At 41.8% G+C, this 22122-nt stretch overlaps 1 protein-coding gene across 2 annotated transcripts; it reads left to right on the top strand.

Moving 5' to 3' along the window:
- The first annotated feature begins 6158 nt into the window (after positions 1 to 6158).
- Positions 6159 to 22002, top strand: LOC136782363 (fez family zinc finger protein 2-like). 2 transcript variants are annotated; one of them, XM_066741763.1, is made up of 6 exons: positions 6159 to 6493; positions 9201 to 9464; positions 9584 to 9811; positions 10234 to 10481; positions 12999 to 13149; positions 21695 to 22002. In XM_066741763.1, exons 1-6 carry the CDS (start codon positions 6487 to 6489, stop codon positions 22000 to 22002), a joined length of 1206 nt encoding a protein of 401 aa, XP_066597860.1. In that variant the 5' UTR covers positions 6159 to 6486. The 2 variants fall into 2 exon arrangements, with proteins under 2 accessions (XP_066597860.1, XP_066597861.1); XM_066741764.1 differs by having other exon boundaries at positions 9596 to 9811.
- Positions 22003 to 22122: the final 120 nt, after the last annotated feature.

Genomic DNA, 22122 nt, shown 5'->3' on the forward strand with positions numbered 1-22122 from the left:
AGGCAAAACGAGACGATATATCTGCAGTAAACAACGATCTGGATGACGATAATATGACATTGGCATCACGGTATTGTGGCCAGCGTTTGTACAGTGGGAATAAAAATGGCGATAAGGCGGAATTTCAGTGGCATCTTCGCTGTAAAACGACGATAAATAAAAGATCGCGGCGACCCTTTGTACGGTAACGGCCGATCCGTCCCGTTGATTACAATTTTATTGCACGAAGCGGAGTCTCGTTCTTCGATTACGGTCGGCAATTATCGAGAATTTTGGAAAAATCGATAACCGGGCCTTCCCACGCATTTATTACACTTTAAACTTACCGCTCCCTCTTCTGGATCGAAGATATTATTAAATGAGATTTTGGTATGATTGGAGAAAGTGCTAATGCGAAAAAATTCATTTTTTATAAGTTTGTATATAATATATGCAAACTTTTGATAATTGGAATAATATAAATTTCTAAAGTTTCTAATTTCGAGGATATTGTTTATAATATTTTTTCTTGAAAACGTTGATTTCATGAGTTAGGATAGTGCGTTTTGGAGCAGCTGGATATTCCGATATTTTGGGGGAGAATTTTTTGAGGAAAATGTCGAAAATTTGAAAGATTTTTGTTACGGGGACTAGAGTTGGAGAAACGTGACGCTGTTGGGACACCTGGTGGTCGTTCATCCCCTGCGGGGTGATTAAGCGAAGCACCACGATTCATCGAGGACGCGAAGCATGAAACACGCACCCTCGCACCACCCACCCCTCCCCTACCACACGGCGCATCTTCCCGACACAAAGGGTTGCAAAGTCAACCGTCGTCGTTGCTGACGATGCCGAAAACCAGTTGTCCACACTCATTTATACTCCCAGTCTGCGTCCTTCCAATCGTGAATCGAGAAAATATAAAAAGTAACGATAGAAAGAATCTCGAAGAATAACAATAAAAAATTTAAAAAAAAGTCTACCAATTAAAGAATAAAAAACTATCAACTCCTCGCTCGCTCGCAGTGGACTTCTCCAATCGTCGATGATGAAAATATAAAAAATATAACGATAAAAGAAATTGAAAGAATAATAATAAATTGGAAAAAAAAAAAGTGTACCAGTTTGAAGAATGAGAGACCATCGACGGAGAACGATGGAGAACGACGGGGAAATGTGGAAAAATGGGGAGAGGCAGGATGCATAAATGCATTGGAATTTGCAACGAGACGAGAATAATTGAGGCGAGGAGAAAACAAGATGGTATAATGCGATGATTCGTGAAACGGTTGGGGCAGCTGGTGCTGCCTGCGAGTGTTCGGGGACTCGGCATCCGCGCGCCCTCTGCTGCGTCTGCACGAGTGCAGAAACGCTGCGCGAGTGACGTCAAAGTAACGCGCGTGCTGGAACGTGTTACACGCGGACGGCGGCGGCGGGGCTCTCCGATGAGCGACGAAGAGTGTCGGAGAGTGTCGGAGAGGACCACCTACTGCATTATGCATCGACCATCAACGGCCTCGCCACGAATTATCCTCCTTCCACATCAACTCCCGTCCAACCGACCTAACCCTTCCACCCAACCTGTCTACAGACACCAACTACATCCCAATGACTTACCTCTGTAATTTCTAGAACCCCCGATCCAAATATACAAAGAGAATTGAAAAAACTGGGTCAAAGTTCATTCCACTTTTTGCAACAAATAAAGTCCTCTGGAGTGAACTTTGAACTCTATCAACGCATAGCTACGTATGTGATGAATTTGCTTCGGGTTGGTACCTTGGGAAATGATAAGATAAAAAAAATAGCGCGGAATTTCAAGTGAAAAGTCGTTATATACCGACTGGTAGAGTTAGAGGAGAATGGCGGTTCTCGGGGAAGAGCGAGGAGGAAGAGGAAGGGCTGATGATGATGCGGTGGAAGGAGAGGGAGGGGGGGGGGGGGAGCTGCTGGTAGGTAAGAGAAGGTAGAGTGGAGAGTAGCGAAAGGGAGAGGGGCGCGTGCTCTTCCGTGAGAAACGTGGCGCGTGCCGGCGCGTGCCTGGTCTCGTGCTCCTTCGACCATTGGCGTAGCCACTAGAAAAATTCGCAAAATATTTACGAAAAGCCCTCGTGCAGTGCTCGCTCGAAAATGAATTATTTTTTGGAGAACAATGAAAGACTCGAGAAATAATACCAAAGATAAAAAAATCGGATACAATTGGAGAAAATTTAATCTTTTTTTATGAACAATTGAAATTCTCTCGAATGCATGTTAATTAGGGGTTTTTATCGGACGATCAATAATGAAATCGCGATAAGTCTGGGGGTTGCACAGAGGTCGGTATAGGTCGGGGTCCGGTAAGGTGTAATCGAGGTGCAAGCTGACGCCAGATGGGGTTTGCGCGAATCCAGGTGAATCCGAAGGGTCCGTTTTGTCCGGTTACGCCTATGGGATACGCCCACTGGCCGACTGGATGTGCCGTTGATGTAAGCCAAGAGAGAGAGAGAGAGAGAGAGAGGCGCGTGAGTATATCCCGCGTTCCGGTTGATGCATTTCCGAGGACGCATCCTTCCTACACACACACGCGCCACTCAACCTTAACTGGCAAAAGACAAGAGCAAAGCGAAGCCCTAACGATCCTATTACCTCCATTAACCCACTCTCACCAACCCCTTCTTAATACACCACTTTATCCACCTTACAACTTCCTAACCTCAAAAGATACAGGTCTTCCCTCCCTTCTCCTCTATCCAACACGATTCGTGCGCATCTTACTAATTGTTTTATCTTCATTCGTATCGAGTCTGCCTACGTCCATTGCTAATTTCGTATAGAAATTGATCGATGATTCGAAGATTGATTAAAATAGGCAAAGATTAATTATCGATCCTTAAAATTTATAGAATTATTTGATCGTTAAAAAATACTTTGCTATTTTTTTAAAGTGTCAGAGTTCATTGAACCAATGATCACTTTTGGCTATATTACATCTTGTGTCTGGATAACCCAGACTACTTAACATAACCTTCTGGAATACCATCTAGAATCCAAAAAACTTTTCAAGGTCGTACTTTGAAACTTTGTAAAATTTCGCTCCATTTTAATGAAAATAAGTATGTTACCCTAGATGATTGAGAAAGGATCCCGAAGAGGAGGACGAAGAGCGAGGAAAGCGGTTTGAGAAAGTGGAATCGAAGGTTTTTTGCCGCAGAATCCCATTGTGCCTCGGCTTCGTCCGGTTGCAAAGGATACGTGAAATCTTCGGGAGTGGATCGGAGGTGTGCGTGCCGGAAGTTTTGCAATGGCGTCAAACGGCCATCGACGCCCATTTCCCGAAGGAACCTTCGGCTATCCCCTACCAACACGTACAACTGTCGTCCTTGTGGTCGGTAAGTTTCTTAATAGTTTGTTGGCAAAGAGAAATTTCACGTATCCCTCGATATATGCCTTTTCACATGTCCGTCGTCGCACAACATTCACACCAATCCTTTTGAAGATTTTTCAGGAGGCGCGGACTTCCGGTTGCGTGAACCAGACCCCAAAACCGAGATATCTCCCGTGGTTATCCGAGAAAACGTCGGAACTCGATCATTTCGTAAACAAAGACTTTTATTCATGATCGCGCTCCGCTTTCCCATCAGAACTGACCCAGATACCAAATCGATACATTTTCAAAACCTCGTTTGCATGTCTTTCGTGTTTCTTCGGCTGGAAGATGATGGAAAACTGATTCTCGTGTTTCGCTTGAATCCTTGGAATTAGAAGAGGTAAATTATGGCTTCTTCAGCATTTACGGAATGAGATATATTCGAGAAAACATTATTATATCGTCTAATTTTGAAATCGGACCATGATCTTCGTTTGTTTTCTACGCCCCCAAACGGCACCCGTTGCGCGTCTCTCCGGGCGCAGTTGCAATAACGCGTCGTGACGGTTGCAAGGCAATTTTTTTCAAGTAGACTTTTGTAATTTCCTTAATTAGCAGGCGAGCCTTATATCAGCACTTCTTCATACTTGGTTTCTTCAAGTGCATCGAGGTTACCAGGGTATCGATGTGTGCGTGCGTGTGCACGCTGTGCGCAGGTGCATTGGCAGTTGCACCCGCCGGTGATTATGCAAGTTTCACTTATCAAGGCTCGACAGGTAGCACTGCCGTTATCGCACTAACCGATTTGCCGTTTCTTCAGGGTCCTCGCGATTTCCACCAGTCCCTTTTCGAACGTTCCATTCACGCGTTTATAATTATCTTCTTATAATTCCTCGTCGTCCTCGTTTCTACACACGAAAATCTTCGATGTTAAAAACTCCATCCTGAGTTTATTCCTTAACAATGATGAAATTACAATTTTTATTAATTAATTTTATATAATTTTTTATTCAGTGAGAAACCAAAATTTTATTTCAAGATTTCGTTTGGTATCGAACAAGAAGATGGTACTTCTTCGTCCTAAGTAGTCTTTCCCGGAAGATACTGATAAAATATATTGAAGATGATGACACATAGCAGTGCGATTGGTCGAATCGATGATTCGAATCCTGAAATTGGCGATAATAGCTGGAAAATGAGGATTTCTTGGGGCAAAAGGGGGGAAGCTGAGTGTTTTAGCGGGAAAGTAGGGATAAGACGGATTAGGAGGGGAGATATGGAAGGTTAGATAGTGGGGAATTGTGGGCTGTGCAGATTCCTAGGAACACGGCCAATCGACGGAAGCGCCGGGACGCCAGTGCGTCCTTCTCCACCCCCACTGCGAATCAAGTCTAGCCGGACTGAATTTGCGCGCGCATCGCTATTTCCCATTGGCGTCTCCAGATTCACTCTCGCCAACTGCCGAGTGAAAAATGGACGCCTGTATCAACATCCCAGCCCCTTCTGAAATAAAATAAAATTATATCGCTTTTATTCCATGTATAATTCTTGCAAAATTTTCATAATTTTGTCGGAAAAATGTATAGCAATAATTAATTACTCGATGATTTTCAACTAATTCCGTACAGTGAATGTGGATGCTGATGATGTATAGAGTTTCCTATAATTTAACCAATATCATACCCCTTATTTACATCTTATCATAATAGTATTAATTAATTAATGTTGCAAAAAGAATAAAAAAACTGAAGATGTTGAAGATTCGTGCTAAATTCAGAGTGCCAAGCTTCGTGACTCGTGATCTTCGATGAAGATACGTTAGGATGTAGTTTGGATAAAAGAGACTGTTGATATTCGTTAGAGACCATCAGTTGGATCTAGCATGATCACGAATTATAATTGCAAGGTTACGCAGCTGTTCCAATGAATGTGTGCCAATGAGTGAGATTGCAAGCTGCGTCACCTTCCCTTTACGTAAGAATTTTGAGGAAGTCTGAAAGAAACTGGAGAACCTTGCTCTAAGAATCATCATCATCATCATCATCATCACCCTGAAGAAACAGGGAATAGCAAAACTGGAGGCTCGTTGGAGGAAGCAGATAAAAATACGAGGATCGAAGGAAGATTTTGGCGGAACGAGGTGCAGGTCACGTGAGACAACACTGACCTAAACTCGAGGAACCGGCTGTTCGTGCTTGATGATTGATGCGACATCCGGGCATCGGGGAAATTGCCTCGCGGATTTGATTAATGCGTCCGTTAATACCTGCTTCTGCCTTTTCTGTCGAGTCTCCTCAATTTTAAGCAGCTTTTCCCTCGCTCCAATTTTAAACCTCGACTCTTCATCTCGCATCTCACCATTCTTACACTCATTCCTCTTCTTGAATCTGGTAAGGTCATCAGTGCAAATATATATATATATAACTAGGATTAACTTTGGTGCACTTTAACTGGTACAATTTTTTCTGCCACATTTTCCAATCTTCCAGCAATAATCCTGCACTTTATCCTTGAGATTCATTCTGTTCTTCAGCAAACGAAATTTAAAAAACCAAGAATGTTATTAATTCTTCTTCAAGGTCAATTTAAAAATTCCTGCGAGGTACCAAAATTACTTTTTAATAAATTTGAAAAGAAATAGTTTAAGAATGGTTCGTCGATGATTCGGTGGTCCCCACCAGAGTGTTCTTCAGGTTCCCCCTGACGGTGGTAGAGGGTCGAAAGTGGGGGTAAAGTAGGCGGAGCGTTGCAGGTATCTCGGCGAGGCGAACGCAGGTGAGTATACGAGGAGAAAACGGTCAGGTAAGGGAAGCCTCGCAACGCACGAAGGCAGTACGAACCCTCGAAGCTGGTAACACACACACAGTGGGGTCAGTCAGGGTCCCGCTCTCATCGGAGACGCTTACCTGTCGTAGCCGCTCGACCCTCGCTACTCTCCAACCTTGGAACACCTTCAAGGTCACCGCAATAACGAACAAAGTGTACTCAGTGCCAAGGTAGAGCTGTGATCAGAAATCTCGAGAGATCCAAAAAGTTACGCGTGGGAATTTAAAGTCGTGGCTGTGCCGTGATAACCGGAAGTTCCGGCCAAGTGGTTCCTCCCGAAGACCTCGCAATTTTCCATGATCGAAAGGACCTCTTAGCCGAGATCAGGAATAATGTGCGGTGAGTAAACATGAATTTTTCTCATCACTGCACCGTTTGCTACTCCACTCGAAGGACAAATTCCTCTTCTTTGATCAAAACCACTGTGTCGAATGTAGCAAGAGAATTTTTCTCCGGACCAAAGTCGTTAGGACCAAGACCAACGGACTCTTATGAAATTTTCATTCCTCGTGAAAAGGACACTCGAGGAATAGGTCGAAGGTCATAGATTCAAGGTTTGGCGAACGCGAGAGGCAGAAAGATTCTTCGAAATCTGCAAGGATGAGCCACGATAAGCGATTCAGCGATGAATCGCCCTGGCGAATCATGTTGACACAAGGAGTCCTTGGTTGATTAGAGTCAACTGTGTGCTCAAGTGTCTCGATCTCGTCGAAAGCATCGGAGCATTTCTGGGCCAAGACCCGAGGAAAATTATCTAGCGAAATCTGGACGCCTCGAGGAACGGGCTTCTTGAACGCGAAATTCATTCTTCAAATTCCAACCCGATCCTCCCCAAGATCTATCAATTTTTTGTTAGATTCCTGACGCAAAGACAAGAATACATGATTTTTCTCGTATAAACGGTGAACTCGAGGACCAAATAAGCGAATGGTCGAAGCCCGGATAGATTTATCCGTACGATCCAGTAACGAATCGAGTCCCGTTCGTGTGTTTACGTGAGAATCATCGAACCGTGAGAGTTTCGAGCAGATAAAGAATCAACCAAAGGGCAGAAATCGCCAAGTTTTTCACGCGTTCCCGCACAAGACGCACCTGTGCCTCGATAACCAGCACGAGAGTATATATATATATATATATAGTTATATGTGTATACGTTTGATCAGGCGAGAACGTTTCGTTCTAATGTTTATACGAGTCTGCTATACATGTTGGCAAGGTTTCCCATCGAGCCAGATTTATTCAAACGTTTGGAAAAACTTTGATTCGACCTTGAAACGTTCTTCAGCATTTTTTTGTTAATAAAAAATGTCCCTAAATTAGAGTGGCTCGTACCTGAAGAAGAGGTACCAGTCCAGATGCAAACCGAGCATTGGTATACCGTAATAGGGGAATGAATCGTGTCTAGGAAATTTGAAAGATGGCGCGGAGCACGCGCGGGAAGTACAAATGGCTGATTTTTATCTGACCAGGCGTGATTGTTCGGGACGAGACAAAGCTCCGAGCTTTTAAAAGTAATTGCTCCGTCGATATTCATCGGGTTTCACGGATTAGTAGCTTTTAACGGCTGAACGTAAATTATTCAAAAGAATTTTACACTCGCACGAATATCCTTCCATAGTTTTCTACCAGATTGACAAAAAATTCTTTTATCAATTTTATTTTCCAAAATGTGGAAAGAAATTCGAATTTCGAGTGACTCGTGGGATTGAAAGGAATAAAAAGAAAATGGTCTGATCGTGCCAATGTAATTCGTGCTGATTCAACCAAATTCACACGAACGTCTTTATATTTTCCAATAAATTAACAAAAAATTCCCCTATCATTTTTATTTGTCAAATGAAAATTTGTTGGAAAATTCGAGTGGCTCGCGGCAATGAAAGGAAGAAAAAAAAGTAGTCTGATCATAGCGAGCGTCGTAATTCGTGGAGATTCGTCAAGGCGGACGTTTTTTACGAGGCAGAAGTGCAGTTTGTCGGTAGATAAGCCGGGCATAATGAGCCAAAGTGGAAATAATAAATCGAGGCGAGGCCATTGGGGAAGAAAATAAATCAGTTCAGTACTGGAAAAGATAACGCGCGACTTTTGTCGTTGGATCGCGTCGACAAATGAAAACAACGAGATTCGGATAATGCGATTTCGCGTACGAAATTCTTGCATAATAGATGAGACTCGCTGGAATTGCAAGGATGGAGAAAAAGCGGCGTTATTCTCATTGGCCAATAATGTGCCCGGCCGTCTCCTCTTACGTTCCTATAGAGGATTAAAAATTTAAGCTTCGGGGAGACTCGACGATAACGAAAATAAATCCGCCACAGTCTCGCTATCGCGTCATATACTTATGGATTATTCTAACTTCCAATCTTGATACTTCTGATTGCTCGTCTACGTTCGTGACAGATCTTCTTTTTCTTCGAGAAAAACCATGAGAAAAATCTATTGAATTCTTATACTTGGATTATTCTTAGTTTTAATATTGATCCCTTCGATTGGTCATCTTCTTTCGTCAAAGAGGTTTTTGCTTCAAGAAAAATCTACTGTATTGTTACGCTTGGATTATTTTCATTTTTAATATTCCTCCCTTCGATTGGTCGTCTTTATACTTGACAGATCTTCCCCGTTGAAGACCCGTAAGGACCGTCTCCCGATCTCTTAATCGACCTTGAAACAAAATTAAACAAAACCGATCAAACTCTCCCGATCGATTTTTTCCTTTCGACCAAATCCTCCGAGTATTATCACAAGTGTCGCATAAATTCCAATATTTCACGCTTGTCCCTGATTGCGTGGAGAACGTAGCGATCCAAAAGTAAATCAAACGTGTCACGCGAGAGACGATCACTCGTTTATTTTTTTCTTCCTCCGGTTAATTCCAAGAATCTCTTCAACGATTTCGATAAAGAAGAAGATGAAGAGGACGTAGGGGGAGATTATTGTAGAAATCTCCAAAATGATTACTCAACAACCACCACCTAATAACACGCACTGATAAATCACATACACATATATCTATACAAATTTAGGTTAAAAACGATAAAAATGATTACAGAAGCGGTACCAAGAAACTGGCACATGAAACCGGAACTGGACTGCAGTGGGGTAAGAGTGGGGGTACCGGTAGGTGCCCTTTCACCTCCGGCGACACTGTCGCCCCCGAACAGTCCCTGCGTCACTTTACCCCCCTCCCCCTGGAGTCCAGGAACCACCAGCAGCAACGGCCTGGCCCATCCACCCTCGGACAGATTCAGCGCCTTCACTCTGGTCTCCAACTACGAGAACAACTTAAGATTGCAACAGAACCTCGCCAATCGAGGTAAATCCCTCGTTCTTTCATTTAGAATCTCCCCACATCCCCCCTTCTCCTCCAAAGACACCAATCGGCCACTCTAACGGAGCTTCCGTACATAACCTCAAACACCTAATTTCTTCTAGATCTGATTTCAGATATGCGTTGCGGACTGATGTACGGTGGTTATGGCACAGCCGGAACGTGGTGGGCCCACCACGTGAGTCTATTGCTGCCTCACTCCATTCTCCCCCCTCCTAGGATCCCTGCCCAGCAGCCAATCATAGGCAGCTGCGGGCCGATGCAGCAGGAGCCCCTGAGTCCCGCCAGGGCCGAATCTCCCAGAAGATGCTCCCCGGAGAAAGCTAAATTTGGTAAAAAAATTTTTTTTTTTTACTATTTTTTTATTATTATCGATATAATCACTGACTCGCAGTATAATTATAACAATTTGGGCTATCGGTGCGTTATCGGCGAGCAATTAAACCAATTACGAATCCCTTTGGCTCTCGAATCCGATAAACTCCTCGTCAGGATAGTTTACGCCTGGCGTTATAACGCCAATGCCAGATAGCGATAATTGCTCCCACTAGTTCGATAACGATAAACCTGCTGCTCCTTCCCGATTACGTAAAGCACATTCGTTATAGTTTTTTCTCGATAATTATTCAATGTAAGAAAATATTTAAGTATATAGAGAAATCCTCTTTTCTATACGGTTTGCAGTAAATTAATTTAGTTGGGAAATTTGGAATGTGTCGTAATAAGGCGTGGGTCGTTTTGGGAAATTTTGCAGACGACGATGCCCCGTTGAATCTGTGCACGAAGCCAAACGACTCGTCGTCCGGGTCTCGTGGGTCGAGGAAGAGTCAGATTTGGTCGCCTGGTTCCGTTTGCGAGAGGGAGGCTCGGGAAACGAGACCGGCGCCCAGGAGTCCATGCTCCAGCACCACATCTACCTCGACGCCGACGCCTTCCATCGCTACGAGGCCCATGCCACAATCGCCCCTCACGCCACCATCCTCCACCGAGAGAACATTCCAGGTATAAACAAATCATTTTTTTCTACATCCGTTCCTCAGGAGCTTCGTTAAATCAAGCTCACATTTAATATATATTTTTTTTTTTAATTGATCTTTCAATTCACACACACTATTATAACTCTCTAATTGCGTTAATTAGTTTGATATGATAGGAAAGAAAGCTGGAAAAGTTTTGTTCGTGGTAAAAAGCATGAAAGTAGATATAGGGCCGTTGATAATCGAACTTTTGAGCGAAGTAGAAAAAGAGACAAATTTTAGTTCGCGGTAAAAAGCGTGAAAGTATATAGATAGGGTCGATAAAGTCGTTAATGTCCAAGCATCGAATTCAGCGATTTGCTATTTGCTGGACCGATCGATGTTTCGCACACTTAAGTGAAAATCGGCCAACTCGTAAAGTCTAACCTCGAGATTTCCCGGACTGATATGGCTCGGCTTCCCCGAAGCGGTGTATCGCAAATCGACAGCAGCGGGAAAAACCCTTTGCGACCTATCCATTTCTATCTCTCTTTCGTTTGCCGGCTGAAAAAACTTGGGCGAAAGCTTCATCGAAGAAGGGAGAGAATTATTCTGCATTGCGAAATCGCCGTGCGGAATTATGCTCAGGCGATGACGTTGAGTTTCATCCGAGAGGAGGAAAAAATAATCGAGGAGATTGTTGCGAAGGCGAAGAGGGAAGGAAAAGAGGAACGAGATGCGGAAGCTAAAGAGGGGACCCGGAACGCACGCAGATATAGACAGGGTGGGGAGGGGGGAGGAAGATTATGGCAAGAAGCAGGACTCTGTAGAGCTTTGACGAACAACTCGGAGGCCTTCCAGAAAGGCAGCGCAATTACGCGCGGATTGAATGGCCCTCGGACGCCGCAGCTTTGCCACTTTACGTTTTACGCCGCAGCCGCACGTCACTTACTCGGAATCGAACGTAACACGTATACATGCTGCGTATCTGGGTCACTCGTGCACTCGGCAAATCAATCGGAATTTCCAAAATCGATTTTCTCCGATGACAGGGGAAGAAATGGGTGAAAGAAAAAAATGGTAAATATCGTAAAACACTCGGGAGAGAGCAGGATGAAAAATATCTACATCTTTCAGCGAAGAACGCCATAAGTATTTTCCTCGAGGAACTTGCGAATTTTCCAACAAAGTCATTGGAATTATCGAGGCTTACGTCAGGAATCGCCTAATTCAAGGCTCGATCGCTTAAAGCTTAATCTAAGCTCGTCGAGTGGAGATAAAGAGTATCGATAACTCGTTTGTTTACCCTCGAAACGTCGGAAGAACCGTGGTTGGATTTGCGTATGTCTTCGGCGAAGAAGAGGATGAGGAGGGTCGATTGCTGGATTTTTTGAAGATCCTTCCAAAGGTTATTGGAAAAGTAGGGGGGGGGGGGGTGAATGGTAGGAGGAAGTTGGGTGAATGGAGATTGTTTACCAAGCAGAACCACGTTTTGTCCATTGTGCTTGTATCGTGGAGGAGAAAGAGGCTGTCCGTGCGCGGCGTGTTCGGAACTGTCTGGACTCGACTCGACCCGATGACGTCAGCAAAACTTGACGACACATCCGGTATCGTACCGATTGAAAGATTTGTGGGTATTTTGCGGAAATCAGAGTCGAGGTGTGGTCCGAAGAGGCGTCGATGAAGAAGATTGGTGAATAGAATCAATAACAGCGCGAATGAATGAAGAAATTGAGGTTATAGGTTCGAGACAAGTATAGGAATAAGAGAAGTTTATAAATTAGGCGAGGCTGGTCTCGGTGGTTTTTCCAGGTTGCCAGAGACTATAAAGGGCTAACGACGAGTGATCCAAGAGTTCAGGCATTACACGTTCGACAAGGGTCCCTAGGGAAACGGCGAACCCGTTTTATCCCCGGTCTCCCGTGTCGGGAGCGAAAGAAGCTTTTCCCTTAAAAGCCACAAACCGGAGCCGCGTGTTGAATCGATTAAGCCGCGTTTGCTCTGAAAATAATTGCGAATCAGGCCCCTTTCCTTTTTTCTCCTCGTCCCTGCCCCTGCCCCTCTTTGGAATTCCTCGTGAGGCCCCTCGTTCAGACTCCCGCCATTTTCTTATTATTTCGCGTCTCTCTTCGTGGTCGGACATCCGGACAGAAATACACTTTGTTGCATTGGACGATTTTCGGACGTTCGATGATCGGTGCACAGTGTGAATTTGCGTGGTTAACGTATTTTCGGAGGATCGACGATGATGAAGAGTGGTGTACGACTCGAAGACACGTATAGATATACGCAGTTGACACGTGTTTTCATAAGGCACGAGGCTAGAATGCTACTCAGGATGGGGCATTGTTCCCGGCTGGCGCCCACGCGACAATAAGTCCCAGCCAGCACAGCTGCCGCGTCAGTCTAACACACACATGCACACATGTTTTTCATTATCCAATTATTCCTCCCTTCCAAACCCTTTCGCGAAAACTAAGAAGGTCCCTTGAAAGCACAGCGTGTCTCTCTTGTGACGAAAATTAATTCTAACCTCCATTTGCAATTTTTTCATCAATTCCAGTGCAAACAGTGCGGCAAAGCGTTTAAGAGGTCCAGCACACTGAGCACGCATTTGCTGATCCACTCGGACACCAGGCCCTACCCCTGCCAATATTGCGGCAAACGCTTTCATCAGAAATCCGACATGAAGAAGCACACCTATATACATACCGGTAAGTCTCCATCGCTCTTTTTCACCCCTCGCAAAAGAATAACTCTCGATCACTTAGGATCTGGACAATTTTTTCGTCAAGATCGGTAGATGAGTTATAAATTGAGAACCATGAAGAGGGAAATACTTTGATATTAATATTAAATACTTTATATGCGTTGGATGAAATAACGCGAGTAAAGATGTTGAAGAACTTTTGTACCGATCGATGGTACCTGAAGAAAAGGCGCGCTATTGGTGCTCTTTGAAAGAAAGTTTTGGCCAGTGATTACTGTGCTCAGCATATTAGGCGAATAACGAGAATCTCGTTGCGAGAAACAAACCTTGAAGAAGCTTTCAGAAGGAATCAATATTAAATACTTTATATGGGTTGAATGAAATAACGCGAGTAGAAGATGTTGAGGAACTTTGAGGACCGATCGATGATGATAGTTGAAGAAAAAGCGCACAATTGGTGCTCTTTCTCGACGCGAAGAAAGTTTTGGCGAGTAACTATTGTGCCGAGAATAGATGAGTAACGAGAATCTCGTTGGGAGAAAGAATAAGGCTGGAAACTTCCGCCAGGGACTATTATGGCGACCCTTGAGGTCGTTCGACACTGCCGAATAATTTATCGCGTCTTGTTGCCACGTAAAAGTTTTGCCTCCGGTGGAATATTTCGTGGACAGTTTGCTCGATTGAAACTCCTCCTCCTCCTCCTCCTCCTCCTCCTCCTCCTTTCCCAAACCGGACAACCTCGCTTTAATTTATTCAGCCAGACTTGCTTCGCATCAAAACGACATCTTAAAAAGATAAATTCTCCTTTCATTAAAAATTCATAAATTAAGAATTAGCACAGTTTACGCGAAGACTCGTGGTAATGGTGCGAGGAATCACTGTAAATTTAATTAAAATTCAGGAGGGGGGGGGGGGTGTGGAAGAGAATACGTTCAAGCATTGTTTTTCAGTAAAATTTTGTATAGAGACGGAGAGCAGGGAAAAATTATTAAAAATTGTGGTAGTTGTTTGATTGTGAGAGTTGTAGTAAGGGGTGGGGGAGGGATGTGGAAGATAATATAGTCAAGCTTTGTTTTCCAGTAAAAACAATTTTTCCAGCAAAATTTCCTAGAGACGAGGCAGGGAAAATGATTAAAAATTGTGCAGTCGGTGATTACGAGGGTAGTAGTTGGGAGGGGGGGGGGGGGCGGGTGCGTGACTTGGATAAAAAGCCGAGATGATCCCGACTGATAGACGTTCAGCGACAACACGCGGTCGCGAATGAATCACGTCCAAGAATAATCAGATTGTATGCCAATCCATTTCACTAACTGCTGAATCACGTGGATATTTCATAAATATGGAAGCTTCCATCATCGATCCAGCAGTAGCTCGCCAGTGTCTGCTCCGAGTCATTTTGTTGCTTACCAACATTGTTTTCCACGTCAAAATTTTATTACACACGAGGACGTGGTGTATAGTTTCCTCTTTTCTTAAGAGACTTTGACATTTGCATAGGAAAACTTGAAGAACGAATAAAGATTGCGGAAGAATGTTTAATTGGATTTGTCGGAAGATTGGTTAAATGGAATTAAGGGAAAGGAGGTAAGTGGTGAAGGTATGGGGCCCCCCTCGGCTAATTATCACGTGCCACGAACCCTCGAGCCACGTGTCTCACCGGAAACTCGAATGCACCGCCGCAAACAACCAATTTCCCATCCTTCCGACTCGCCCACCATACTTTTTTTCCAGATTAAAACTTGTCACAATACACCAGTGGGATCCTAACCTCGTGGGAATATTCTTCCCCTTCGGCAGATCCACACAAAAAACCGAACCAGTAGACCCAACCTTTCAAAAAATCTTTGAACCAATCTTGATTATCGAGCGATTGGCAAGAGACAAAGTTCTTCGGGTAAGACGATGGAAAGTTGTAAATGGAGACAAGAGATTTGTGGGATGTAATTTTCTTAGGAACGAATCAGAAAAATCTGATCGACTCAAATTTTCTTAGAAATTTTGCAAATTCCAGTTTTAACCAATTGGCGAATGATTCGATGAATTAATAGAACGCGTGATTTAACACTCGATTGAGTTCCAAAAGAAAAGCAAACAGGATGTATATCTAATGAAGTATGTGTTGAATATATCAAAGTAGAACATAGAATTTGTATAAATTAACATTGAAACTTCGTAATTTTATAATTAATAATTACACTTGAAAACTGTCAAGTTTGGAATATAATCCTGAATTTTTAGCAATTTGCGAGTTGGCGATAATTAAGCAATAATCGAAAAGACATTGAAAGAAACACACACACACACACACACACACAGAATAGAGGATGATCTGGTAATAGCAAATGAATCGTTGTGTTCATCCACTGGAATTGGTCAAATATTATTTTCCTTGCCAGCTCTCGTTAATATTTGCCTCTTTCATATTTGTACACATGTTTTCTTGATAGAATTCCAAGGTAACGCCTGTTAACTATCATAGAGTACATCGAAATGAAATGAAATTCATTTGAAAGAGTTCCTCTTTGCAATAAATCAAAACCAATCAGTTTTTCCTTTAAAATCTTAATCTCTCGCTGGAATTTTTATTACTTGAACATTCGCGCAGAAAGCGAGAAAATCTGTGTGTGCTTATCACGCACACTCGTTATAGTCTTATGCCAGATTCTGCAACCAGTGTTTCCAACTTGTTAGAGTCCAAAAATAGTCTTCAAGCTCGTAGATGGTTCTTCGTTAATTTCTACAAATTGTAAATTAAAATTTTAACGCGTTTCTCGCAATGAGAAAAAAATCAGTAGGAAAAAAGAATTGTGTAGTTAAAATTCTTGTCTCTCGTTAGAATGTTGATTATTGAATTACCGGAGCTTAGGGAGAAACACGCGTTTCGCTTATCACGCAGATTAGCAGACGGTACCAGATTCGACAAAGCAGCGTTTTTATCGTGTAACAGTCGAATGATACTCTCCTTATTCTCGGAGCTTGTAGTCACTGCTACATGTGAGTCGCTTATAAGGAGCCTTATCCACGAGTGACTCTTTATTTGTCGGGAACGAGGGGACAAGTGTGCAGCTTACGCAACTCACGATCAAACGAGACGTCGCGTTGGTATAAACTTAATAACCTCGGTCCATATAGTAGTATAGTTGTTATATACAGAAATTCACATTTTTGGAGAACAAAATTGAATTGATTTAATGAATATAAATGTAAAGTGTAAAATAGGATGACATGGAGGGAGGGGGGATAAGCAAACCTAACAACCTCAGTCCACAGTAGTATGGCTGTTGCCACGATAAATGTGAGAAACAACTTGGAATTGATTTAAAGAATCCAACTGTAAAGTACAAGGGATGATGTTACAGGGGTGGCAAGAAAAACAGTAAAGAAAAGAAAGTAGAATAAAAATTGAAAAAAGAAGAACTTGGGCAGCATGGCACATTTCAATTCTCCCAAGCTCATGAAAGATGCAGGGTTGTCGAAGACCCGCCGGGCTCTCCTCGCTAAAATCAACGCTATCGATCGTATATTTTATTTTCTCAGGCTCCCGCGGTTCCCCGGACGAAGGGCCGTTATCGATACGATACTATTATATCAGGTTCATTAGGCGAGGCTTGCATATTTAAGGATGCGCTATCATTAAAATCGGCCGCAAAGCGGTGATAAATATTTAAACCCCACCCTACCCCCCCCCCCCTCCTAAGAGTAATAAGACCCCACGAGATCGATCGATAATCCCCCTGTCATCCTCACCCTTCCCCTCTACAACCACCCGTTTCACCCCTGACTCGCTAACACTCTAGGTAAATATCCCTTACTATACCTTTCCAATTGTTCGCCAGTCATTAACGTCTCTGTGTACGCTCGTGTCTGCTTGTTCGTGCAAACTCCACGATTCACATTTTATAACGATTAATTTCCCATCTGGAATTCGGCCTGTTTCGTTCTTATTATTATTGTTATATTTATGCAATATAGTATATATAGTTATACTATACCTTTCCAATTGTTCGCCAGTCATCATCAACGTCTCTGCATGTGTAAGCTCGTGCCTGCGCTTGGTCGTACGAACTACACGACTCAAATATTATAACAATTTCCCATGCGCGGAAATTGTCATATTTCATTTTTTATTATTATTATTACATTTATACAATACTATATACAGTATTCTTTATAGTTTTACATTTTTTTATTTATAAAATTATTTTAAATTGAATATAAAACTTTTATATGGATAAATTAATATTACGTGTACATTTGCTTGATTATAAAAGTAGAGATTTTTGTGGAGTTGTGCAATTGATTAAGTTTATTTAAATAAATATTTGAGGGTTTTTGGTAAAGCGAATCTTAACTTTTGTTGGAAGACTAGCTTTAAGTAGTAAGAGCAAAGCATTGTGAATTTTTATTTTTTAAGCTGGGGGGAGGCTTGGGATTTCCCAAGAGGTTGAAGAAGCAAACCGGATGTGCATGGTCTCTTGTATCGTTTTTCCTGTTACTGTGGAAAATCGATTTCCACGTGTATCAATGTATCGGTTTAGTCTCTCGACTGGCCTGGTTAAGTATAGTTTTTATGGGAACGGAGTGCGCGCTCGTGGACGGAAAATGAAGGGTCGCCGGAAATTAATGGCCCTCTGAAAGAATACCGAGACCATCGTTTATTTTACGTTCATTCTCAAACACACTGCAAATGTCTGCAAATTACCGTCTTTGAATAATAATAAAGCAACTAATTTCTCTTAATTTCAATTTGAAAAATCCTCGCTCGCTCTTCCATATATATTATGAATTTTTATAATAACCGAGATACATTTTTTATCTGTACAAATCAAACAATCGAAGTGGCGATATATGGAATTTGTAATGCGTCGATAAATATGAGACGATAAATATTATGATACTCCGATAAATATTCATACTCGTAAAAGTGTTTCGTCTTTTAAATGGAGAAAAATGATTTAAAAATTTGCTTTCTTCATTTGCATTACAAATGCTGTGTTATTCGTCACAGCTTCGTTCATAAAAATTCGAAATTTAATGTATTCCACAGACCCAGAGAGATTAGTCCATTCATTTCGATCATCCAAATTTCTTTCAATCGATTCTGGCTTTTAACATATTGTACATTACGATTATACGTGTAATTTGTGTGTGTGTGTGTGTGTGTGCTAGATTATTTCAAACGAGAATTCGATGATTGAAAATTAGACGGTTGTCCTTGATTGGTTCGTTAAATCACATTTAATGTAAATTCTGGCACGATTGTGTTGCTTGAAATATTTTTCACGTGCTTGATAATAAACACGTGAAGAAAATCATTAAAATTGAAAATACAGCAAATTGATCCAATCTTAGTGGAAAAAAAATAAACGCTGAATTTTATCAAGTTTGACTGTACTTCTCGGGATGTACAAATGTGTTTCCTGTGAAAGATGGATAATTTTCTGCCGGGATTTCTAGGAAAACAGGCGATGATAAAATGTGCGCGATATCCCACGGGAATAATTTATAGTCATTAATAGGGGAAAAGTGTTATTATCGCGTCAGGTTTACCGTGCTTTTTCTACTCAAGCTTTTCCATTAACAGGATTTATACAAATCGTACCGGACTTTTCTCGAAAGGAAAACTTAATCCCCCTCCCTTTTCTTAACTTTTATACTTTAATATAAATAGTCTTTCGCAAACTTTAAACGCTGATAATAATTATTAAATCTATCTTGTCTTTTTCTCGACTATTTAATAAGAATAACGAACCAAATATATGCGCGCATACGTCACAATAATTCATTTGTTGTACATGTACGTGGCTCAGTATGTTTACGTTTTTTGTGCATTTCCCGTGTAACACCAGAGTTTACATTTGGCCTATGTAAACAAAGTGAGCAAGATGACAGCGATAGTGTCGAGAAGTGACGGCAATTAAAAAGTATAAGCCAAACAAAACTCTTTCAAGCCAACTTTTTCCCCATTCTTCTTTTTTACTACAGAATTAGATAATGTGAAAAATGTGCTGTGCTTCGATAAGCATTAAAAGTGACAGAAATTATTGAAAAAAAAAATAGTGAAAAATGAGTTAAGAATTCGCAAGGAAACGATTCCACTTTTTTCTACTCCAGTTTGTCCAGTGAAATTTTTACGGTTGAAGGAATTCGTAATTCGTTGGAATTTGTTTGCATTGGGGTCGATAAATAAAATTTTCATCAATCATTCGTGAACAAACAATCGAGAGAGAGACGTTGCTTTAACAAAGATTCTTTCTTGCGGTATTTTCTACGTACACTGTGTATGTGTGTCTTCGTGCGTGCATTCGTAAAGGAGGAAGAGAAGTGAATTGTATATGTGTGTGTGTGCGAGAGAGAGAGAGAGAAAGAGAGTAAAAGGCGTGCAGGACGCAAGCCTTTATTAGCCACTAGCGATCTGTTTGCATGCGCTATGCGTAGGGCTCCATTTTATTGCTTTACAAGTATTCCACTTTGCATATTAGAGAAGTGGCCGTTCAACCGGAAGTAAAACTCTTCCCCTTCTCGAAGCTTTCTTTCTCTCAGACAATAGAACATCTACGATTTCTCCATATTCCTCCTTTATTTTCTATGCTGCATTATCTCCCCCCTTCCCTTAAATTTTTTTATAATTTTTATTTATCATTGTATTTTCAACTCACACACGATTGTCATATTCTTAAATTTTTTCCACGTGGCAAATGAGTCTGAAAATGTTTTTTACTGAAAATAATCGAAGGAGCTGTGTTTTGATAAATTCATAGAGGGAGAGAAGGGGGAGTGGGGGGAGTTTTCTGACTCGTTAAAATTTCATATTTTCATCAATGAGAAAAGGCAGCGAAGAGGAAGTGCAAGCTTTATCGCTGCTTCCGATCGAGCACGACGAATCATAGCGGTTCAATTACGATAATTGTATTTTTCCTCGCATAAGCGGCTTGACGGAGAACGAGGTTGGCGCCTGCAACAACAAAGCCCTCGCCAAGTGTTATTATTGCCCGGCCATTATATTTTTCGAAGTGACGCCGCGCTATCCGATATACATCAAAATCAACTCGATTTTTTCTTCGCTGTCCAGAAGAAAGTAAAAAAACCTTTAGGTGACTCACATCGGCTGACGACAGTCGTGAGAAAATTGTTCTCCTTCGAACCAAGTTTCTAAATACACCAGTAAGATATTTAATATTGTCCAAGCTCATTCAGAATTTACATTTTTTTTTTTTTTTTTTTTTTTGGTATTCCTTTATTTGACGAGATTCTCGTACGATGCACACGAATAAATATTTCTCCCCTTTAGAATTACATTAACTATTTTACAATTTCTGATATTTCTAACGGAGAGAAATTTTTCGTGTTGTGTTTAGAAAAATAAACGGAAGTTGAGAGCGTAATAATAAGAATGGGCGACTCGTCGGAATCACTCGAGACGAAAGAAAAATTCATGAACGAGAAATCTGAAAGATCAATATTGAAACTGATCACGATTCGATGCTTAATTAACGGAAGGCCGTGACAGTGACAGTATCGTGTGCGATGGGTGCTGTGTAACAGATTATAAATACAAGAAAGTACACGAGCACACTGTTTTGCTAATATTCTAATTGCGCAATCGGTAATTATCGACCGCTCGCCAGATTTTTAAACAAGACTGATTACACTTTTGTTTTATCATTGAGGAATCGCAGCTCGTTTCTGACTTTGAAATTTCGATCAATATTGTTTTACGAAACATTTCTTAGCGACGATCAAACTACACTTTAGTCTTTTATGCAATATTTGTACAAATTGTTGGATAAGATTCGTTCGGTAAAAATTTACATATGAGCCGATTTCTGCTCGTAGAGGCTTTTGAGGTTTGCGGAAAGGGGGGAGGATAAAATTAATTTGTCGTTGATAAAATCTTAATGACGACGACCGCCGTCGCGTTACACCTCCATTTAGCTGGTTATCGTCGACCAATCGACGACCTAGAGTTGTTTGCACAGGGTTTTCGATGTGGACGACGCAGCAGTGTCCAACGTGTTTACCCCCTTCCACTCCTTGCAAATTTCTTATCAGTTATCAAAGAGCCAGCGACTGCCTGAATTCTGTAACAGAAAAAAGTATTAAAATACTGAAATAATCAGCTCACACATCGATCAATTATTACATCATCCCCTCGTCTATAAAAATTCAGACGTTTTATTTCAAAACAGTTGACGTTAATTATTAGAGTAAAACTAAAATTGGAAGAGCACAAAGACGAGTGAGACAGTGTGGTGAAAGTTGGGTGCAGAGAAAGGGGAAGAAAGCTAATCAAAAAGAAACAATCTTCAATCTTCAGCGATTTTCTCGATGCAAATTTGATTATAGAAATAGCAATCCAGCAATTAGGAGTGGAATATAACGAGTCAAGGTTGAATAAACTCAGCTGAAACAACTGATATAAATAGTCGATGATTTTTCCTGGTTCTTCTTCCTATTCTATTCGATTCAATTGTGCAATTTAATTAAAGAACAAGTAGAAGAGGAGTAAGATGGAATTTTGTTGAATGAAAATATTATTTTGGTTACAGGTGAAAAGCCTCACAAGTGCGTGGTGTGTGGGAAGGCATTTTCGCAGAGCAGCAATCTGATAACGCACATGCGCAAGCATACAGGATACAAACCGTTCCAATGCGGATTGTGCGAAAAGGCGTTCCAACGGAAAGTAGACCTGCGCCGTCATCGGGAGGGCCAGCATCCATCAGCACCCGCCCTCGATTATCGTTCTCTACAAATGCCACCTCAGCAGCAGCAGCAACCGCTACCAACGAGATCCGAAGCTAACACCTCGGTCGCACCAGGACCCTACCACGTCATCCCTATCCCAGGGAGCAGTTGAGATAACGCCTGGATGCACCGACATCCACGAATCTTTGGATTTCATCGCTAGGGATCATCAGGGTATTCCTGGGGAAGATGAACGGTTGCTGATCTACCAAGCAATTTATAGGTCTTTGGC

This window comes from Prorops nasuta, unplaced genomic scaffold (genome assembly GCF_024137725.1).
Source record: "Prorops nasuta isolate Cenicafe-Biocafe unplaced genomic scaffold, Cenicafe_Pnas_1.2 PNAS00025, whole genome shotgun sequence".
NCBI classification, from domain to species: domain Eukaryota; kingdom Metazoa; phylum Arthropoda; class Insecta; order Hymenoptera; family Bethylidae; genus Prorops; species Prorops nasuta.